This window comes from Sorex araneus, chromosome 1, assembly GCF_027595985.1.
Source record: "Sorex araneus isolate mSorAra2 chromosome 1, mSorAra2.pri, whole genome shotgun sequence".
NCBI classification, from domain to species: domain Eukaryota; kingdom Metazoa; phylum Chordata; class Mammalia; order Eulipotyphla; family Soricidae; genus Sorex; species Sorex araneus.
Window position 1 is genome coordinate 360,059,343 of NC_073302.1, and position 21,793 is coordinate 360,081,135.

General features: G+C 41.2%; 1 protein-coding gene across 1 annotated transcript in view; it reads right to left on the reverse strand.

The window, feature by feature from the left end:
* Nucleotides 1-3,482: 3,482 nt before the first annotated feature.
* ITPRID1 (ITPR interacting domain containing 1) overlaps nucleotides 3,483-21,793 on the reverse strand; it is a 134,592-nt gene continuing 116,281 nt past the window's right edge. Inside the window, exons 10-14 of the mRNA XM_055123974.1 lie at nucleotides 15,776-15,858; nucleotides 14,105-15,424; nucleotides 10,599-10,726; nucleotides 6,761-6,872; nucleotides 3,483-6,340 (exon numbers count right to left, since the gene is read on the reverse strand). Of these exons, the coding sequence (XP_054979949.1) occupies nucleotides 6,032-6,340; nucleotides 6,761-6,872; nucleotides 10,599-10,726; nucleotides 14,105-15,424; nucleotides 15,776-15,858 (1,952 nt within the window). The 3' untranslated portion in view covers nucleotides 3,483-6,031. The remainder of the gene's footprint in view (nucleotides 6,341-6,760; nucleotides 6,873-10,598; nucleotides 10,727-14,104; nucleotides 15,425-15,775; nucleotides 15,859-21,793) is intronic.

Below are 21,793 nucleotides of genomic sequence, written 5' to 3' on the forward strand. Positions count from 1 at the left end.
AAAGCCCATAAAGTAGAATGCCTTCCTCTACACTAAAAGCCTTGTGCATTCCTCCTGCCAGATGCTACTGCCAGATAAACCCTTGTCTTCCTCTCCCCACTATTTCTCAACCTACTCTTGGAGAATGTTGTAAGCCCACCAAAGTACGCCCCGAACCTTTCCTTATTTGGTCTGAGAAGACACTTCCCTGATGATTGACAACTTATGTACCAAACCCCTGCTAAGAAAAGTATAAAACCAGCATGGCTGTTAATAAAGTTGCCCTTGATCGGCATGTGTCGTCTTGGGCCCCCTGTTTACTAAACTCACTAGTCTTATTTCAGGTCGGGACCCTCACAGAATCCACCCAATTAGGAGCGCTTTCCACTGTTGTCTCTCTGCGGGCAGGAGAGATCTCCGGGGGAACGCGCAACATTACTGGTGCCCGCTCGAGCAAATCGATGAACAACAGGATGACAGTGATACAGTGATACAGTGATGCAGATGAAAAGTTGCGTGGTCAATGTATTTTATCAAGTTTATTAATAATTTATAATTACCTAATAGCAAATAATGATGATATAATAGCAGACATTATATCTATTTATTATAATTGGTGAAAAGCCTCTGAACTTTGTCCAAACACATCTAAATTCCAACAGAGAATCTTATTTAGATTTTTCAGATTTTCCAAAAAAACAGTGCTTCCTATACCTAAAGCTTTTCCCAGTTAGTTTTGTTGTGGGGTCTGATTTTGAGAATGAGATATAATTTAAGTACTTGCCATAAAGCATTACTATGAATCATACTGAATTAAAAAGGTAGACCTAGAGACTTGAGGTTGAAGTTGTTTTCTTTGTTGCGTAGTTACGGAAAGTGCCTTGGCATTTTGCCCATATTCATAATGATTTATGATATTTTAAGTTAATTAAGTGATATAGGGGTTGATCACTGATATTATTATAAACACTATATAGGTACATGTTGTTTTAAAGTTTATTTCTGGAAAAAATGGAAATACTAGAGATATAGGCTTGTATTACTTGAGCATGTGTTGTCGATTCTGTCCTTGACAGACCTGCTTTGTATCCTTATGTGCTATAAATACAGTATTTGAAACACCCAGTTTCTAACCTTGTATAGTATTTACATTATAAAGGATATTGTTTAATTACTCATTTTCTTAGAATTATTATGACAGAACAAGAGCTACATTTAAATATTATTCATATTTCCATAACTTTTGTAATTTACAGTTTTGTACCTATATGTCAGAAAGTGAATGAATTCAATTAAAAAAATCAAATGGTCTTTAACTTGATTACTGATAATATGTATGCATATGTTTGTGTGCTATGTATCTATATATCTATATATGTATACATATAAATATTTTATATATTGACTTTTTATATTTGGATAGGCTTTTTAGATTTTTAGATTAGGATTATTGGGAGAGAAAAATAGAAAATACAGAGAAATTCTTCTATTTTATTACCTCACAAATAAAGATAAAATCTAGAGGTGGATAAGCAAGGAAGAAGAGATATAAAATAGAAATAAAGTTTACATGTCATTTTACTTTTAATTTTCTTCCTATTTTTAATTCAGTGTTTGTCTTTACCAGATGAATTGTTGATAAATGTTTAGAGTTGGTTGGAGGATGAGAACTATAAGGCAAAGAATGGGGGGGGGCAGGAAGAGTCCTTAAAATAAAAATACAAGAACAAATGAAATTGTCAGTAATCCTCTCATTTCTTGGGAGCTTTAAACACATATAGATACCTAAATGTTCCTCTGGGGATTCTTGAGTAATCTGAGGTGGGGTTTTCAACACCCATATTTTTATTATTGCTTATTGTTTTAGATCCACACCCGGTAATGCTCAGGGTTTCTCGTGGCTCTGTGCTCATAAGTTACTCCTATCAGGGCTATGGGAGGTCATATAGGGTGCCAGGGATCGAACCTGGGTGGGTTGAATTCAAGGCAAGTGCCCTGCCCACTGTACTATCGCACAAGCCCCATTACCAGTGCTTTTTAATCCTTCCAGTGAATCTAAAGGGTTATCTGGAAGAGCCACTGGGTACAGCAGCTGCTAATGCACAGATCGCTAGTCTGCTGGGTTTCCGGTGACCTCATAGGCATTAAAGGAGGTGGCATGAGCTCTAGAAGAGGGTGCTTAGGGTAACCCAGGCGATCAGTACATTGTGCAGTGAGACAAGCACAGGATTCGGGCGGGATGCCTAGTCTCCCTTTCATGCTCTTTCTTGAAGATCTGAGACTGTGGTGGTGGGAGGTGGAGTGTATGTGGACTAGTTAATTTAATAGTTATTTGAAATCTCTGCAGAAATGGCCTCTAGTCAAAAGAGGTAATGGGATGACTGGGGAGTGGCAGATAAGAGCATTAAAGGAAGCTCCCAGCCAGGAAACTCTCTCCTTTTCTCTTCACCTAAGCTCAGACATTCAGGAGGACAGCAGGGATCTCATGTGGCTGTAGATGGAGACTAAGAAAAACCAAGGGAACAGGGAGTCATGGGGTACACTGGATAATGAATGGTGTAGGGACAAGATCAGGTCATCATACCCTGGGGGCAAGCAGATGGCGAGAAGCAGGAGTTTGGCCTGTCAGACACTGCACATGGGTAAAAGGTAAGACCTGGACATTTGGGAGGGGCCGGAACATCTACTTGAACTCTACGATCAACTTTAATTTCTTAGGCTTCTTCTGAGTTTTGTATGCAAATCTTTCATACAATTCTTCTACAACCCATGAAGTTAGGAATGCATCCCACTAATAGAGTTAGGGAAGCAAAAGCAGAAGCCACTGAATGGGATTCCATAAACCACCCTCCATATGAAAACAATGGTCTCCTCTTCTTCTCCTCTTTCTCCTGAAGTGCCTGAGTGTCAAGGTCATACAACTGTATAATACCTCTTAAAAATTTTAAACTAAAGGAAAAAAAAAGAAAAAAACAAACAAAAGGAAAAAACAAAGAAAAAAGAAAGAAAAAAATCGTAAACTAAAAGGGGTTCAGGGACCACATGGGGTCCCAGGGATCAAACCCAGATTAGCAGGCTTTCTATGTGCTATACTCTTTCCAGCCCTTATTTAGGATATTCTAGGTTATATATTTTACCATATATCCAGGTATTGCCCCAATATCTCTTAATCTCCTGTGATCCCAAGGTCTTAGGCAGAACTTATGGTCTGGAGGAAATTGTAAATTTCCCCAGTCCCAGAAAGAGCCTAGGAATTTTCAGGAATATTAAAAATATGGAATGGAGATAGCTCAAATGGAGATGGTAGCAGCAGTTGGCAAGGGGAAACTGAGGCTTAGAAGGAAGGAAGGAAGGAAGGAAGGAAGGAAGGAAGGAAGGAAGGAAGGAAGGAAGGAAGGAAGGAAGGAAGGAAGGAAGGAAGAAGGGAGGGAGGGAGGGAGGGAGGGAGGGAGGGAGGAAAGAGGGAGGGAGAGAGGAAGGAGGGAGGGAGGGAGGAAGGAGGGAGGGAGGGTGGGAACGAAGCGGGGAAGGAAATGAGTTTCTTTAGAGGATGAAGTCCATTCTAGGTCTTTGTGGAGAGATAATTCATTTTGTTGACATGGGAAAAGAAATAGGAAGGCACAAAGTGGTTCGGGGAAATAGAATTTAAGATTCATATGTGGACAGAATAAGCTCTGCGACATGTAGATGGCTGCTAGGATGTGGAGGGCTCTGATGGGTGTATTTCTGCTCACTCAATAGGACTTTGAGGGAAGGAACAAAGCAAAAAAATTTTAAAAAGCAAAAACAGAAACAAGCAAACTTTTCAAAGTCTACGCTGAACAAATGGAAGTGATCAGTCTGACACAGCTAAAGAGTAAATAGTATAATGGAAGGGAAACAAGTATCTACATGTGTATGAAGAAAGATGGAGAAGATCCAACACCATATACCAGGAGCCAAGATGGGGCTGGAGGCTGAGCCAAAGAACGCTTGGCCAAAGAACGCTGTGGCCAAGGCAGTCAAATGAGGCAATTGAGATGATCATAGTAATTCTAGCGCACAGAAGATTTTCTCTAACTCTCTGGGAAATCTTAGGAGTTCTTCCAGGGCTATTCACCCTAGTCCAGTGAAATAAGATCTAAGAAAGTCCTGCCAGAGAACAGCTTAGCAATTTTGGAGAAGGAAGCTGAGAGAGGCATTTAGGAGGGGCCTGGGTTATGGTCTTGCCATCACCAGGCAATTGGTGCTGAAGGAGTTTTGGGGAGGTCCATCACGGCAGGACACACAACAAAGGCTGATTTCGAGGGAAGTGAGTGATGGAGATTTTGAAGGAGTAGACTCTGTCAATCTGTAGTTCCAAATCTGCATGTTAAGAATAGTGATTCCATTGTCAGAAAATTTCAGCCTGATAACCTGGATCAGGGAAATGATGATCTGCTCTACATGCAGAATGAGATGTCCAGACAAGTTCTCTAGACGAGAATAGGTGGTAGTGAGTAGAAAATACTGGACAGAAATTCTGGATGAATTGTGAACTCTGGCAGAGCATTTATAGAGTGAGTATGTATATTGAGGAAGATGATGCGGAGAGAAGTAAGAGAATTCAGGATAAAGGTAGGGTGCCATACTCAGAGAGCTTACGGCCAATGGAGGAAACTAAAGGATGTTCTGGCAGAGAGAACATCTCTGGGAAAATCGAAGACTGTAACAAGCAAAGAGAGTAGGAGTGCGGTCAGTTCCAGGAAGGCTAGTTTCCAAAGAAGCAGCTTTCTTAGATTCTTTGCTAGAAATCTTGCCTATCTTCCTATAGGAGTTATAAACTTCCCTCAAAAGTGACTTTTTCATGGACTTTTCTGCAAGTTCCGTTTACTTAGAACTTTTGCAGTACTTGGAGAATCTTTTGTATATACTTTCCTACTTCTTCTCGGAGTAGGGACCAATAGCCTCTCTAGTTGTATGGAAGTAACTGGAAAGTTTTGTTTATTATCCTAAGGAATATAATGATATTCTCTTAGCAGTAAATACTGACTAGAGCTTAGATCACAGCAGAGGGTTTTCCATAAGGCAGTCAGTGTGAACTTTTTGTGTGATCATGTTATATGACAAACCTGCATAAATTCTTCAATGGTTTTCCATTACATTAGGAGAAAGAACCAATGTTAACATTTTCCTGTGTACAGTTGACAGGGTAGCACATTTTCCCAACTCTCTTCTTCCACTGCTCTTGTACTCAGCAACTGTTTCTGTCTCAGAGTCCTTAAACTTTTTATTCCTTCTGTTCTAAATGTTCTTTCCCTAAAATTTCACTTCTTAACCACCATTTGTGTCTACCAAGTAGTTCGCCTTCTCTGACCAAATTGAGGAAAGCTGCACATTTTCAACAGCCCCCTCCCAATCCTGATCACCCTCCACAATATTATCAAATATTTCCCCATGGCATGAATCAGTAGGAAAAGTATTTTATTTATTGGTGCTTTTCCTCTTGCTCTTCATTCAACTCTTATAAATAGAAAAAATTCAGTCTGTCTTGTTTCAAGCCATATCTGTCCAACACTGGAAAACTTCCTGCTATATTGTAGGTGCTTCCTCAAAACTTCTGGTTTCCAGTGAACTCAAGGCTATTGGAGAGTTTCAGACCTCTGACCCCTGGATCTTCTTTCTTTCTTCTTCTTTCTATCAGTTTCCAAACTATGTCCTCATAACTTCCCTATTTAAATTGCACTCCTTGTCATATTCTGTCAGAAAACTCTATTTCCTTAAAAATTATTTCACAGTTTCAAATTCATATATATTTATATATATCTATCAATAGACTCTAAATTTGAACATAACAAAGATTATATATAATGTATACTTTGATATATTCTGCCAGACTCATAGTAGGTGCTCACATATATTATACTGAATGAATATTAAAATATGATGAGTTTCTCCTGGGTTTACCCACAGACTAGAATATTTTTAAAAATTGTGAAAGGTTGATATATTCCTCTTTGGAAAATTCAGATTTTCTTACACTGGCAAGAGTGTGTCTTAGATCTTGCAGAAAGGATGTAAAATCCACTCTCTTCTAGAGGAAGATGTCTGTGTCCTTTTCTTCTACAGGACAATTTGACAAGTGGGATAAATCTGGCCCTGTCTGCAGTGGAAGAGGAGACATCCTGGGAGTACTATGCTCTGAGGAAAATGGAGAAAAGACAGCAGTATGGCTTTCCCCTGAACAAGTAGCCTGTTGGCCATCATTTGAATAAAAGTCATCTGTGGGGTCCATAGATCCATGAATTTTAACACAAGGAGTCAGGCCATTCTTTCCTTCGGTCCAGTTATATTGATGGAGATTGGTATTTTGTTCAGATTCTCCAGTGAGTAGCTCAAGCTGCTGAAAGAGAAACAAGAATAAGAGTGGGCAACTTAGCCTATTTGCACAAGCACCTAAGTCAGACCTGTGGGAATGATGTTAATGGTTGGTGGGTTCCCTGGAATGGGTTCTGTGAGATTGCAGCAGTGTGTGTTTCTTGTGCTAAGTGGGAAATCAGGATAATATTAATACTCTTATTTGCTGGGCAAAAGGGAACAATTGACACAAGAGTTAGGTGGCCTGAGTTATAATATTGAATCACCATTAGCTCTCCATGACCTTCAATAGAACAAGTACTTCTCTGGTTTCCATTTTATCATACTTAAGGTATTGGCACATAATTCTGGAATTTGAAATCAGTTCATAACAAGGCTTCTTAGTGAATTTATCCATTCATTGGGGGAGAGGAAATAGTCCAGCTCTGCACCTCATCTTTCATACCAATAGAATCCCTTCTCTGATTTGCTGAGCCCGGTCTCCTAATTGAAATTCTAGTTCTTCCACCTGCTGCCGCAAGGCTTCCCGTAAAGTTTGCAGTTCCTCAGCCTCCTCCCTGTGGGTAAATAACAAAACAACAAATTTCACAGTCACTTTCAGCTGCAGTCTGTCACAGACTCCTCAAAACATACATCACCCCTTTGATTAGTTTTAAAGAAGATCAGTGTATTATGCCAGTTACTAGTATAGGGGTCTATTCCTCAACCTGATTTTCTAACTTAAAAAAGTTGTATTGAAATTTAATTTTTTCATTTCACTTCACATTATTAGATATTAAGGAACCATGATTTACATGGCTATTTGTAGCTGAGTTTTAGGTGTACATGATCCAACACTGATCTCACCACCAGTGCCTATTTTACTCCACCGCTGTCCTCAGGATCCACCCTCGCCCCCCCCACCCCCCGTCCCCCTACCGCCAGTCAGCCTCCTTGACAAGCACAATTTAAATTTCATCATTGTGGTTTGGATTTCAACTCTATGGTATTGTTGGCTCTGTAGTTTATCAATATAAATATACCTTATCTCTACACTGCTGACGTGTTTGAGGCCTCTGAACCTTACCCCTATTATCACCTCACCCTCTCTTCTTTTTTATGTTCAATAAAACTTTTATTCTGTACAATATCTGGCCCTCAGATGGCCCAGAGCCTTGAAGAAGTGGCACAGGAACTGTGAATGAGTGTTCCCACCCTGTGTTGAGACAGGAAGCCTGCTCCTCGACCCATTCTCCCCTTCATTCAAGGGCCACGTCCCCAGTTTCACCCTCTCTTCTTATTACCCTCTTTGGTCCTTTTCCTTGCTTGTTCTTCTCATTCCTATGCTTAAAGGTCAAGGGTAATCTGGGCAACCCCCTTGCCCCTGTTTGAGATTATGCATTTCCTCATATTATTCTTCCATACTCTGCAGATAAGTGAGATCATCCAGGATATGACTCACTTCTTTTAACTCACTTTTTTTTTTCCCTTTTTGGGTCACACCCAGTGATGCTCAGGGATTACTCCTGGCTCCACACTCAGGAATTACTCCTGGCGATGCTTGGGGGACCATATGGGATGCTGGGAATTGAATCCAGGTCGGCCGCTTGTAAGGCAAACGCCCTACCTGCTGTGCTATTGCTCCAGCTCCTTAATTCACTTTTTTGGAGAACAATTCTTACTGAGATCCAAGAGACAGTATGGCAAGTATGGAGCTTGCCCTGCACACCATGGCCCACCCCGGTTCAATTCTGGCACCCTATCTGGTCCCCTTAGTCTAGAAGTAAGCCCTAAGCACAGATGAGTGTGGCCCCTCTCAAAAAATTCTTATGATATAACAATTCGCATATTATATAGTCTACCGATTTGAAGAATGAGTTTGATGATTCTTAGTAAATCCACCAAGTTATGTGACTGCCACAACCATCCAGGTTAGGTCACTTCCAACCAGACAGTAAGAAATCTCTAGCCCCAGTCCAGCAGCCGGGCCAGACCAGCCTCTACAGCACCGCCCAGTCGCCCAGCACTCTGCAGCAGGTCCCGGTCCCGTTGCCCGCGTCCCAGATCTCCCTCCCGAGCTTGGGCTCCACGGGGCAGCTCTGATCGCGCTCGCGCTGCCGCCGACCCTGCAGGCCCCGCTGCAGCACGCTGCCCACCAGCGGCCGGAGCAGCGCCCCGCCTCCAGCCCCTCCCGGGCTCCTTCCTCAAGTCCGAACAGCCAGTCAGGCAAGGTGAGCGGCACTGTCTGTCAGATGCGGCTCCAGTCAGCCCCCCACTGTGGGGACGACCCAGCTATTTCCCACACAGCTGGCACCCCGGGCCAAGCAGAGAGCAGAGGTTCTTCAGTCCACGCAGCGCTTCTTCTCCGAGCAGCAGGGCAAAGAGATAGCAGGCAAGGGCCCCAAGGTGGATGGGGACCCCGGCAAGGCTCGGGACACGCTGGCCGACCCTCCGGGGGGCGGCCCGGACCAGGCGGAGGAGAAGCCACCGCCCGCGCCCGGCCTCGCCCGGAAGCCCGTGTGGACTGGACCCATCAAGCCTCAGGCCATCAAGACCCAGCACACGAAATCCGAAGGGGGCGGGGAGGGGAGTGGGCAGCGGGCAGGCTCAGAGGACACTGGCCGCCGCGCCCCCCCACCTCGAACGCATGTCTGTCGAACCCGAGTCAGGGGGCCAGAGGCGCTGCAGGGCTGGCCTGGGCCTGCCCACCCGGGGCGGCCGGTGCCGAGGGTCGCCACCTGGGTCTCGTGGTGGCAGCTGGCATGGCACACGGCCACCGCCCGCGGCAGTTGTCCCTCCCCAGGCCCCCGAGGCATCACCAAGTGACCGGTGCTGGCAGCCCCTCGAGGCCGTCTCTGTCGGGGTCCAGTGGTCGGGCTTCTCTGTGCTCCCCCCCTTCGCCTATTTTTTGAAAAAAAAAAAAAAAGAAAAGAAAAGAAAAGGAAAAGAAAAAAAAACCCAACGGTTTTTAGTTGATGTTCGTGGTGAGCACTGAGCACCGAGCGGCGCCGCGGTGGCAGAGGCCCTGTCTGGGGCGCGCAGAGCCAGGTCTCCAATAACGCCTTGGGACGGTGGCGCCAGCCTTGCTATGGGCCGTGCCGTCCGCCCCGTCCGTGAGTGTCCTTTGGGCCTGCGTGTTCCCTGTGTCGTCACCGTGCTTTATCAGAGCTCTTTGTAATGACGTTATTCTAGAATGTTTCCTTTGCAGATGATGATCGAGAAGAAAAAATAAATGGTGCCAGTACCACCACAGTGACGGAGCTTTGCTGTTTCCTGGGGCTTTGTTTTACTTTTTTTTTCTCCTTTTTTAAAATGGAGTGTGCTGATGTCTCTAATTTGTTCAGATAACTGCAGAACTCGGAAACGCTGTTGCTGCTATTGATGCGTGACTTCCTGCTATTGGTCTTTTAAATACAAATATATATACATATATATAATTTGGATTTTTGGAAACTTTAGCTGTGCCGTCAACTTTGGAAAAAAAAGTATCCCAGTTCTACCGTGTCAGGTTGGCATTGTACAGAAATTCACAGCCATATTGGTTTAGAAACGGGGTGCATCTATCTCTCTTTCGACTTGTACAGGGGTAATCACACTATTAAATATGTAAGGTCTTATCTACGTGGGTTTGATTACAGAAACTAATAAAGTATTATCTGTATTTTAAAAAAAAGAAATCTCTTGCCCCCTGGTTAATCCCTAATCCTACTCCTCAGCCCCAGGCCACAGTTAAACTACTTTTGATTAGTCTAATTTCTGATGACATATATCTTTTTTACTTTGTGAAAATAATATAAATTCCCCAAACTCATAACCCTCAATATTTGCATTTGTGTGAGCCTCATTCACATTAATTTAAGATATCACACTGATTAAAGATACCCCATCTTTCAACTCACTACCTATTTTCTCACCTCAAATGGCTCTGGTCTTAGAGAGTAAGTATTGCTATCAAGCAAAAGGCTCTCACAGACACCATTAAGAAAGCAAGAGTAAGAGCAGAGGAAACCTCACCCAATTTCTTTTTTTTTTTTTTTTTGTCACACCTGTTGATGCACAGGGGTTACTCCTGGCTCTGCACTCAGAAATTACTCCTGACGTTGCTCAGGGGACCATATGGGATGCTGGGAATTGAACCATGGTTGGCACATACAAGGCAAACGCCCTACCCACTGTGCTATCACTCTAGCCCCACCAATTTCTTATTAGCTCACTCTGGTGTGCATCTGGCCTGCCCTGATAACCTTTCATTGTTCCAGGTGTGTGGACTGGTACTTATTTTTATGGTTCCTTTAGATAATTACCTTTCCTCTTCTGTCATGTCTTTAGAAAAGAGGGCCTGTTGTCTTGTATGGTGCTCTGCAATTTCTTCTAGATGCTCTCGGAAACTCTGGCATACCGTCTTCATAACCTCCATTTCATGGATCGTGCACTGAAAACAGAAAGATCTGAGAAGGCAGAACTCTCTGACTCACTCAAGCATTTGCCACTGTGGAGACTCCTTCCCATAAAGACTCACCTGTTTGCAGCAAAGTCCTGCCGCTGTGTGGAAAAGCAAATTGGGGAAGCCCACCCTTTGGCTTTGTAAAACAACTAGAGGCCACACTTGGCCAGGGCAGAAAGGGAACAACCTTCAGTTGGCCCCTGAAGACCTTACATCTGGAAACAAGAATGAAGTCTGGAGAGCATGGTGATGTAAGGTGGGGGCTGTGGGTGTGAAGTGGGGGGAAAGGTCTATAATTAGAAAAGTTGAATCTTGTTTATACTGGTCTAACATTGGTTCTGAGTCCTACCTTATTCTGAACCTCAGCAACCTGGGATATATCCATCTGAATGGTATGTGTTTGATTAGCAAAAGTCTTGCAAATTATGCCTTATTAGTCTAAATCCTGGCTGAAGCAATAGCACAGCGGTTGGGCTTTCGCCTTTCACGTGGCCAACCCGAGTTCGATTCCTTCGCCCCTCTCGGAGAGCCTGGCAAGCTACCCCTGGCAAGCTACCAGAGCGTATTGGATATGCCAAAAACAGTAACAATAAATCTCTCAATGAGAGACATTATTGGCGCCCGCTCGAAGAAATCGATGAGCAACGGGATGACACTGACAGTGACAGTCTAAATCCTGCCTAACTATAATTCCTAATGGTTGAAAAATAGAGAACCAAATCTACCCAGATAACAATCCCTTGCAGAGTTAGGTGAGCCTGGATTAAACATCCCATCCTCTCCATAAATTGTAATGTAGGAGTGAACTGTCAACCCTTCCAATTTTACTCCTCCACATTGATGCTGATGTGGGTCATTCTTTAAATATTACTTTTTGAGACTGTACACTTGCTTTGTATGATTTCAATATCTGCTTACCTCTAGCCATTTCTCAGGAATACCAAGCCATTTCTCAGGAAAGCATATTTAATTGATTGATTGATTAGCAAAAGTCTTGCAGATTATGCTTTATTAGTCTAAATCCTGTCTAACTATAATCCCTAGTGGTTGAATCTTACAGTTCTCCTCCTTGATTTCCAGTACTTACTGGCTCATTTTTGTTTTGTTCTTTTTGGGTCATACCGGTGATGCTCAAGGTTATTCCTGGCTCTGCACTCAGGAGTTACTCCTGATGACCTCAGGGACCATATGGGATGCCAGAGATTGAACCCGGGTCAGTCACATGCAAGGCAAACACCCTACCCACTGTACTATTACTCTGGCCCCATTTATCCATGTTTTGGTTGGTTCATGAATCCCAGCCTCCACTATGCACTGAACTCTGAGTGATATTAAAGTTTTTTCAGCCTTGGCTCTCTACCAGGCTGCCTTGGGACCCACCCCCTTCTAGATTAGTATGGCAGAAGTTTCTAGTTGTCTAATAGTTCCCTTCTTATTCATACTAATCAAATTCTAATGTCTTAGGGGCAGCAAAGTAGAATGCTAAAAAAATCTACATATTTCTAGCAACCCTTGCAAATAAAATAATAAATTCTTTTCCTAGACTATATTTTCCAAAAATTTGTTGTCAATTGAATTTTAAGTCTGAATATAAATCACTTAGTAGTTGGAAAAGTTGATAAAATTACTCTCAGTTCTTACTTCTTCATCTGAAAAACATGGAGACTTGGCACATATTAGGAACTCAATAAATATTTGATGCTTGGACAGAAACGAGGGTCAACTGACATAAGACAGTTAAATGGTTAGCATAGGCACTAAATGACTATTTGTGGAATTAAAAAGAATAGTAAAGCAAGTTGGCAGACACCAAAAATTAGTTTCCAGACCAACTGAGCTCTTTTCACTTTCTCTTGAAAGCTGTAGTTCTCTGTTACCATTTGTTTTACCCTTTTATTACTCTCTGTGTATTTTTAAGTGTTATACTCTTGACTTTTTAATAAGTAACTAACTTGACAGCCTAGGTAATTTATCATCTTGAGAATTGCTGAAGAGGGGGGCACTGGAAGACTCATTAAATGCCTATTGATTTATCAGCAGCTGAATGGAAATGAGGGTCATTCAGTTCTCAGTAACCCAATGTTTGCTTTTAAATAAACGTAGCAAAGTCACACTTAAAGCTTCCTTTTAAAATGTCAGATTTTAAATTCAAGATCTCAACAAGTAATAAAGTAGTAAGGAAACTTTGCAAAGACAATTACTAGTTTATACCTACACATCCTCAGCCCTAGGCCTATGTCTTGTCCCCAACCTATCTTGAATTTCTTATCTTGAATTTCTGTGTGCCAGGTACTATGATGAGTGTCTGAGTAAACAAATTGTTTTACATGCTTTTCTTTATTTAATCTTAAAACAATCTTATTCATTGGCATATATAGTCTCCTTATTTTTCAGAACAGGATCCAGGTGTAGAGAAATTTAAATGGTTTGTATCTGATTATATTACTAGGTGAATTTAAGACTCAAAATAAGAGAGGAGGTACAAATGCATTCATATTTAAAACTTTCCATATGAATTTATTATTCTATACCCCTGTGGGAAATGGAGGTTAACAATAAAATTTGGCTTTCTTACTTTACAAGCTTATTTTGAAGTACCAAATAAGATGATTAAGAAGAATTTGGTAAGGCTATATCATAGACAATCATGCACTCTACTACCCTTATTCATGATTTGAAGTGGCAAAGTCAAATCTTAGCCCATCACTCTAAAAGGAAGGCTGACATCTTCCCACCTTCAACAGAGAAGAGGCCAGGCAGTTTGGTGAGCAATGCGGCCGGAGAAATGCTCCGGACCCAAATCCGGGCCAACAACACCAGGGATCCAGACGGAGGAGGTACAGCTGGCACACCTTCTCCGGATGGAGCCCTGGCGACACTGAGCTGCAACTAACACGGCTCCGGGTTGCGGGACTGGAACACATCCGAGCCGCGGGGGGGCACTAACGCAGCCGCGCGACCTTTTCTAAAAACTGAAAACATACAATCTTTTAATGACAAACCAATTATCAAATGCTTCCTTAGTAGGGCTGTCTTCCTTGGGGGGAAACTCCAACAACAATAGTGAGTTTTGTTTTGCAATATGGAATGTAATCAAGGTAGAGAGAAAATGAAGTGAAATTCATCAGTTATACAGTTGGGGGGGGCTGTGGCGGGGGGTATACTGGGGATTTTGGTGGTGGAATATGGGCACTGGTGAAGGGATGGTGTTTGAATATTGTATAACTGAGACATAAACCTGAAAACTTTGTAACTTTCCACATGGTGATATAATAAAAATTAAAAAAAAAAAATAAAAGGAAGGCTGGGCAGTTCCCTGAGGTGTAAGAGGTGGAGCTGCCTTCCTAACTTTGTTGAGCTACTTACAGAGCACAGCTCTCTCACTGTAGTTTCTTGCAGGGCTTTCAAGGTCTTCAGGAACTGAGCTTCAGGGTGATGATCGTCTGAGCAAGGACAGTGCTTGCAGGCTGACGGCATTGGGGTAGGACTTTGTCTCTGTGGGTGGCAGTAGGGATGGTGATGGCAACAGATGCAGTGGCAGTGAGCAGGTACAGCACAGCAGATACCCACAGGGCAGATAGTAGTTGAGCCTGTGTCTAGAGAGAGAGATTTGGTGAGTGTCTGGGCAGCACAAAATAAGGCCTTGTTACTTAGTGCTGAACAGCGATGCCAGAGGCTGGGTTCACATTTATCAGTCTGCACAGAAACATCATTGAATTGTCTTGCTACTGTCCCCATTCCTGGTTCTGCTGTGTTGACAGTGATGACATGGTTACACTGAGTACATTCTAAAGTTGCTTCTCTAGAATCAGTACCCAAGTCTACTATCTTCTGAATTGCTGATAGCTTATTGGAGGACAACTGGATTGATAAAGACTTAGAGCTGTCAGTGTTGGAGCCATCATTTAAAGGAGAACTTTCCATTTCTGATTCTGGTCCAGGGGGCGATTGTTCCAAAGATAGACACCATGGCTTCCTTTGGGGTGTATCTCCAGCCGATTCACAAAGGTAGGGAATGACCTGTTTAGATGTTAGAATAAACTCAACTGGATGAGATGTGACTTCTTTGGACTTGGGAAGTGAGTCATTGTGAATGTTCGGACAAAATTGACTGCTTTCTGCTTTTCCTAGTGTTGCAGAGTTGATGCATAAGCATTTGTCTTGAAGATGATCAATCCCAGGTGATCTTTGAGGCTCATGGTGGTAGCTTTGCACATATACGTTTCCGGCTCCTTTGGGTCTCAGAGACCCATCCTCCATTTCTGTGCTGTGGGACACCAATACTGCTGGGGTGCAATCCCACTTGGAAGTAACTGTGCTCCTGTCCACATCACTTTCCTTCCAGGGCATTGGTATGGGCTTCTGCAGGTGGTGGTCTGTTCTTGGACATTGTCCCTCTGTGCAGGCCTTGTCCAGAGCCATTCCTGGTGCCCAGTGCTCTGGTGGTCCCTTCATGTCCTCAAACTGAGACTTTTTCTCCACCGCAGGTGAAGAGACGTTTTCTTCTATGATACTCCAGTCTTGACTTGAAAAAGATGTGCTCGCCATACTCTTGGAGTCAGACTCATCGGATTCTTGATGGCAGTCCTGAAAAGACCGCAAGCTGGGGCTCTTGTCCTCTGACATCATGCATCCATTCTCAGCAGGGCTTTGACTGCTTGGCAAGAGTGGCATCTGCAGGAGAAACTGGGAGAAAGGCACATGGGTCAGACAGGGTCCAGTAGTAGGTTTAAGAGTGTTTTGTGAAATGTGAAATGTTTCCTATTATTACTTAGGAGCCTTACCATAAGGGTTGCAAATTCATGATTCCATAATATACTACTGTACCTAGGACCTTTCTACCTTAAGGTTCAGCTTCCTTACTGAGAAAACACAAAAAGGAATGGAATGTTGAGCTTCCTAGCACCTTGTCTAAGATGCCTTCCTCACCCCCAGTCCCTTGAATGCCTGGGCATGTTTATCTTAAGTGTGGGTTAGCAGTTCCAGGTAGTCACATGCTTTCCTTCAAGTCCTATTTCAAGCCAAGTGGCCCTCTACCTGCAGAGCTGGTGGTTCCAGTGGTTCCTCCAGGAAGCCACTGCTGTCAGACTGGCAACTGTTTGCTCTGTTCACCATGACACCTGCAGAGAGAGAGAGAAGAGAGAGAGAGTTGGAATCAGTAACGTGAACAGGCCACAGTGAGCATAAGATGAAACCCTTTATTTGCCTTATATGCCACAGATCTTCAATAAATGCCTATTGTAGGGCAGAATAAGTAAACACAAAATTTCAAGGACTTTTTTTTCTCAACTGTGAGGAAGTTCACATAAGATTGTATCACTGGATACGTAAGTCATGTAGTGAAACACACAAAAAGAGAAACTTTAAAATATTGTTAAATGAATGACAATGTAATTGTGATATGCCTCTTCACTAAGACCAGAAAGAAACCCAGATGTCTGAAATGCCACACTAACAAAAGAACACCATTTATGTGTATATATATAAACCTATATATCTGTATCTATATCTGTCTCTGTACCTTCAAGTTTCATCCCTTACATATTTATTCATCTGTCTGAGAGAACTTTATGTCTTGCCTCTGGTGGAGGAATTGGTGAAGTAGCACTACAATCATAAAATAATGATTCCAATAAACTATGATACCTCAACAATTGTAGCAGCAACAACATTAACAAAAGCCATGACATCAAAGTGTAACCCCCAGGGCTAAAGAGATAGCACAGGGTTAGGGCATTTTCCATTCATGCAGCTGATCCAAGTTCCACCCTCAGTATGCCATATAGGTCCTGGGAACTACTAGATGTGACTCTGGAACACAGAGCCAGGAGTAATCTCTAAGCATTTCTCCAAATCTTTCTCACCCCAAAATAAACACAAAAGCAAGAATCCCCCAAAATGATGGTATGAAGAGGCGTGCCTTTGGAGAATAGGTTATGAGGGCAGAATCCTCATGAATGATGATAGTGCCCATATGAAAGGGAACCCAGAGAGTTCCTTCCTCTTCCAGCTGAGAACATACAGAAGAAACTTCCATCTGTGAACTTCCATCTGTGCTCTCAACTCACACTAAGTCTTCTGGTTCCTTGATCTTCAACTTCCAGTATCCAGAGCTAAGCCATAAATTTCTGCTGCTCATAAACCACCCAAGCCATGGTATTCTGCTCTACCTCCTTAATGGAGAGTGATACATTCTTTTCTTTTTCCCACTGTAAGAGTCCTTTAATAATAATAGACTCATTGGGACTGTTTGTACAGCCAGAGCTTCTGTTTCAGATTGTTGTTCTTGTCACCCTCAGAGGCTGGAGGGGCAAATGGGACAATGTTAAATGTGGCAGGTGACAACTCTATAAACACTAATCTCTTGAATTTCTAAATATACTGGTAATCTCTTATAAAATATTATATTTGTAATCAGAGATGCTATTTGTTTTCTAAGGAAGGAGTGGGGAAATAATATAGCATTTTTAGGCAGGGGTCAGGGGTGTGGAGGTTGAGTCATATACAGTGTGCAGGGATCACGCCCTCAAGAGCCTGGGGTTGAATTTGGGTCAGTTGCATTCAAGGCAAGTGCCTTAAGCCTGTACTTTCTCTCTCTTGTCCAAGAGCATGCATTTTTAATAGCTGAATCATAGACAGATGGAAAAAATGTAAACAAAGCTTTTGGTAAAAACAACATCTTTGATCTAGTTTTTGTAGCTTGTTAAATAACTAAAGGTCAGGTATAGAAAATGTTTACTAGTCATAGACCTAAATAAAACTTGCTTATAAAGAGCTGGAATAATTGAATGGTTTTTTTTCTTACTTGAAACAACTAAAAAAAAGTGAAGTATAATTTTTAAGACAATGGCATCAGGTAAAGATAGTGATTCCTGAAAAGTAAAAGCAAGTAATGTGAATCTTATGATTTTACAACAGGATGCTTGAGAGCATATAAAAGCCATAGTGTAGGAAGGTGGTCCAAGGCAGAAAACTGGAAGACTTTCTAAGTGTAAGAGGCCAAGTTCAGAGGTTAGAAAGATTGAGACAGAGATTGCAGGGAAAACGATGAGGAAAACATCCTTTGAGAATTCTTTTGCATACCAATGAATTTATGCATGTGAGAGAACACCTGTTTTAAGAAAGGGATAGTGCCAAACATACAGTCAACCCTGTTAATTAATAGATTCCCAAACTTTACAAATAATAATGGTGGCAGGGCATATAGTATTCAAAAGGATCTTATCCCAGGAATGAGGAATATTGTAGTTGGTAAAGCATGGTTCTCATGTAGCAAGTTTTAAAAGCAAGACAAAATTATCAAACTGCTTCCAAATTACTCAACTGTGTCCCAGACTTAGCTTAATAATATTTATAGCAATATAGTGTTAGCATTCATAAGGTAACATCCATAATATGTGGCAAATAATTTAAAAACTAGGTAAAGAAACATGGAAATATGATTCAGCACAGGAGAAAATAAACCTATTGAAAACAACCTAGGACTGATGCATATTAGAATTTAACAGTGAAGGACATAAGAAACTTATCATGATTATAGGACACATATTAAAGAACCAAGAGGAAAGGTTTAATAAGTGGGTATATGCAATATATTAAAATATGCAAATGAACCAGAATATAACTATGTTATCTATAACTATAATATCTCAGGTAATAATTTATGCCATATAGGGATAGTATTATTTTGGAGATTACAGAAATAAATATTGAAATTGAAAACATAGCCATAGAAACCATTCCTCAAACACAGAGATGAAATTTTTTATGAATCTAAAGGAATTAATTCTGAAACAGCTCCAAGTGCCACATATGTAAGTAACTAGAATAGCACAAAGAGAAGATGAAACATTTAAAGATATGTTTCCAAGGTTCGTTTCAAGAAAGCCTCACCCTTCAAGCACAAGAATATATAGACAAATCAAAACAAAACTGTATAACATCAATAATCAATATTTAAACCAAACAGTGGGGGAAGGCACATTGCATATTAGAAAAATGAAAGATAACAATGGTATCAAATTTCTATAATAAATAATTCAAAGAAGTAATACAAACAAGAAGATGGAAGAGGGACATCTTCAAAGTACTGAAAGAAAAAATGATGTGGTCTATGGTATATAGAATATCAGAGTGGAAGACTAATACCCAAGAACTGTAGAAATAAGTGCCAGGATGTTGACCCCATGGCTTCGAGGCTGGCCTCACGTTCCGGGGAAAGGGCAACTCAGAGAAGCGATCACCAACTACATTGTAGTCGAAGGCCATGTGGGGGAAGGGAGTTGCGGGCTAGAGACTGAGCACAGCGGCCACTCAACACCTTTATTGCAAACCACAACAGCTAATTAGAGAGAGAGAACAGAAGGGAATGCCCTGCCACAGTGGCAGGGTGGGGTGGGGGGGAGATGGGATTGGGGAGGGTGGGAGGGACGCTGGGTTTACGGGTGGTGGAGAATGGTCACTGGTGAAGGGATGGGTTCCCGAACTTTGTATGAGGGAAGTATAAGCACAAAAGTGTATAAATCTGTAACTGTACCCTCACGGTGATTCTCTAATTAAAAATAAATAAATTATTAAAAAAAAAGAAAAAATGATGTGGGTAAATTTTAAGATTGTTTCATTATTTATTTCTTTTAAAAATAACTGGCTTTATGACAAAATTGGCAATGTATTGTGGGGTTTATTACAATGAGTTAGAAGAGTCTACAAAAATAAACACCTGTTTTGAGAAAATTGAGTAGTTTGTATGAAAGGAACAGTCAATGATATTTTTCCTTTTATTGTGATGTACAATTTTTACAGGATCTTTTACTTTTTGGGACTTTTTTGAGGTCACATCCAGTGATTCTCAGGGGTTACTCCTGACTCTGTACTCAAGAATTACCCCTGGTGGTGCTTGGGGGACCATATAGGATGCTGGGAATCAAACCTGTGTCTGCCACATTCAAGGCAAATACACTACCCGCTATAATATCGCTTCAGCCCCAGGGTCTTTAATTTGAATAATATAATACTTGTGTTTGTAAAAGAAAATTATATAGTCATTTTATCTGTTCTATGAAATTTGTTTATTCAATAGTTAACTGTATACTATTTGCATGCTGTTGCATATTTAAGAGATCACTGTTTTAACTTAATCACTTGGTTGAAAGAAACAATAAAACAAGTGCCTAAATTCAATGAAAATCATGATGGTTACCAGAGGGAATGTGTGTATGTGTACATGTGTGTATGTGTCTGTGTGTATCCATGTGGTGAGGGAGAATGAGTGGACACATCTTATTCCATTGACATTAGAATTTTAGTTTCAAGTGTAATAATTGTACAAATATAGAGGTGTGAAAGTAAGCCTTGTTTTTGTAATGTTGTGAACCAAATGATAATTCCATAAAAAATGTAGATAAAAACATTAAATTCTTTAGGGGAAAATGGCACGTGTTTTCCACTGGGAAAGCACTATGTATGTAATTCATATAATTATTATTCATATATTCTAGCAGTTCCAATTTATATTAATTATAATATATATGAATTATATACCCAGCTAAAAAGTGTAGAATTAGGCCAGTTGTGATTTATTGTCTTATTTTCAGTTCCAGAGAGTGTTTCCAAAAGTGTGTCCCTTGGAATTCTAACCCCAGAATATGGAGATGAAAAATAATCTCTAGATTAAACTAAGTGTGGGATGCACTGACTCAGTGTTCTCTCTGTAAGACAATTAGTATGGAAATTGTCAGAATAAAATCTCAGATGTTCTTCAGTAAAGAAATCTGTTTATCTTAAAAAGTACTCAGCCAATGTTCAAAGTTTTCTATTATTTTAGAGAATCTAAAAATCACACATCTTATTATATTTTTCTCATATCAGTTGTAGCTACAAAATAAATCCTGATTATGATAGAAAACTTTCAAAAGCTTAGTGTAGAATTTCAGCCAAAGGCCACTTTGGCTGAAGTGTCTCCACTGAATAACCTTATAGAGTGGACAGTCCAACTTCAAGATCTTTCCATACCACCCTCCTGCTCCCAACTCCCTTGTGTACTTTGGGACCCACTGTCCTTTGCTTCTCCTTTAACCCCAAGAGCCCAACTACAAAAATCCAAAGCTTGTGGATAGGTTTGACTTTCACTCCTTACTTCCTATTTCCATAAAATGGCTATTTTAATAGTACTAAAAAAGTACTCACAAGGAGGACTCAACCTGGCTGGAGGATCCAAAACAGACTTTAGAATCTTTTGCTCTTTCTATGTTTTGGTGCAAGATTTGTAACACAAGGCAGGGAGGGCTCTCAGCACGTCATTCTTTAAACTCTTCAGATGACCTCTAAATAATTACTACTCTGGTATTTAAACATCATAGAAAATTATTGCTATTCCCTTTCCTTTATCTCTTTTTGGGTCATACCCAGTGGTGCTCAGGGTTTACTTCTGGCTCTGAATTCAGGAATTAACTCTCCTGGTGGTGCATAGGGGGCCATATGGGGTGCCAAGGATTGAACCTGGGTCAGCTGCATACGAGGTAAGTGTTCTATCCCCTGTACTATTTATTGCTTTGGGTCCCGTTATTGCCATTCTTATAATTCTAGTGTGTAATCAGATACAAGAGCCCTAAAACAAAATTCTGATGTTAGAGCCCATTTGTGCTTAGAAGGGCTCATTCTTATCGGTCTGTTCTAAATTAAAGTAAGTTACCACAAAGGTTGAACAACTTCATCTAAGTGATATTTTTGTATTATAGTGGTTATATTAAATGAACTGAACTTACATAAATCAAAAGACTCAAAAATCAAAGAAGCAAGAGCTTCAGAAACTCACTTATGTAAATTTGTCAAACAACCAAGTTCCCAGAAACTCTTTTTGACAGTAAGCTCCAATGGTGGAACTGGGCAAGTTCTTAGGTGTAGAGAACTACCCCTAAGAGAACTTGCCCAGTTGTGTTAGATGTCAAATGCAAGTATCACAATGATTTTGTTGTGTTAGATATTGAATACAAGCATCTCAACCATTTTGAACAATTCACCAAATAAAATGTGGCCTTAGTTTTAGGAGGCTAAAAA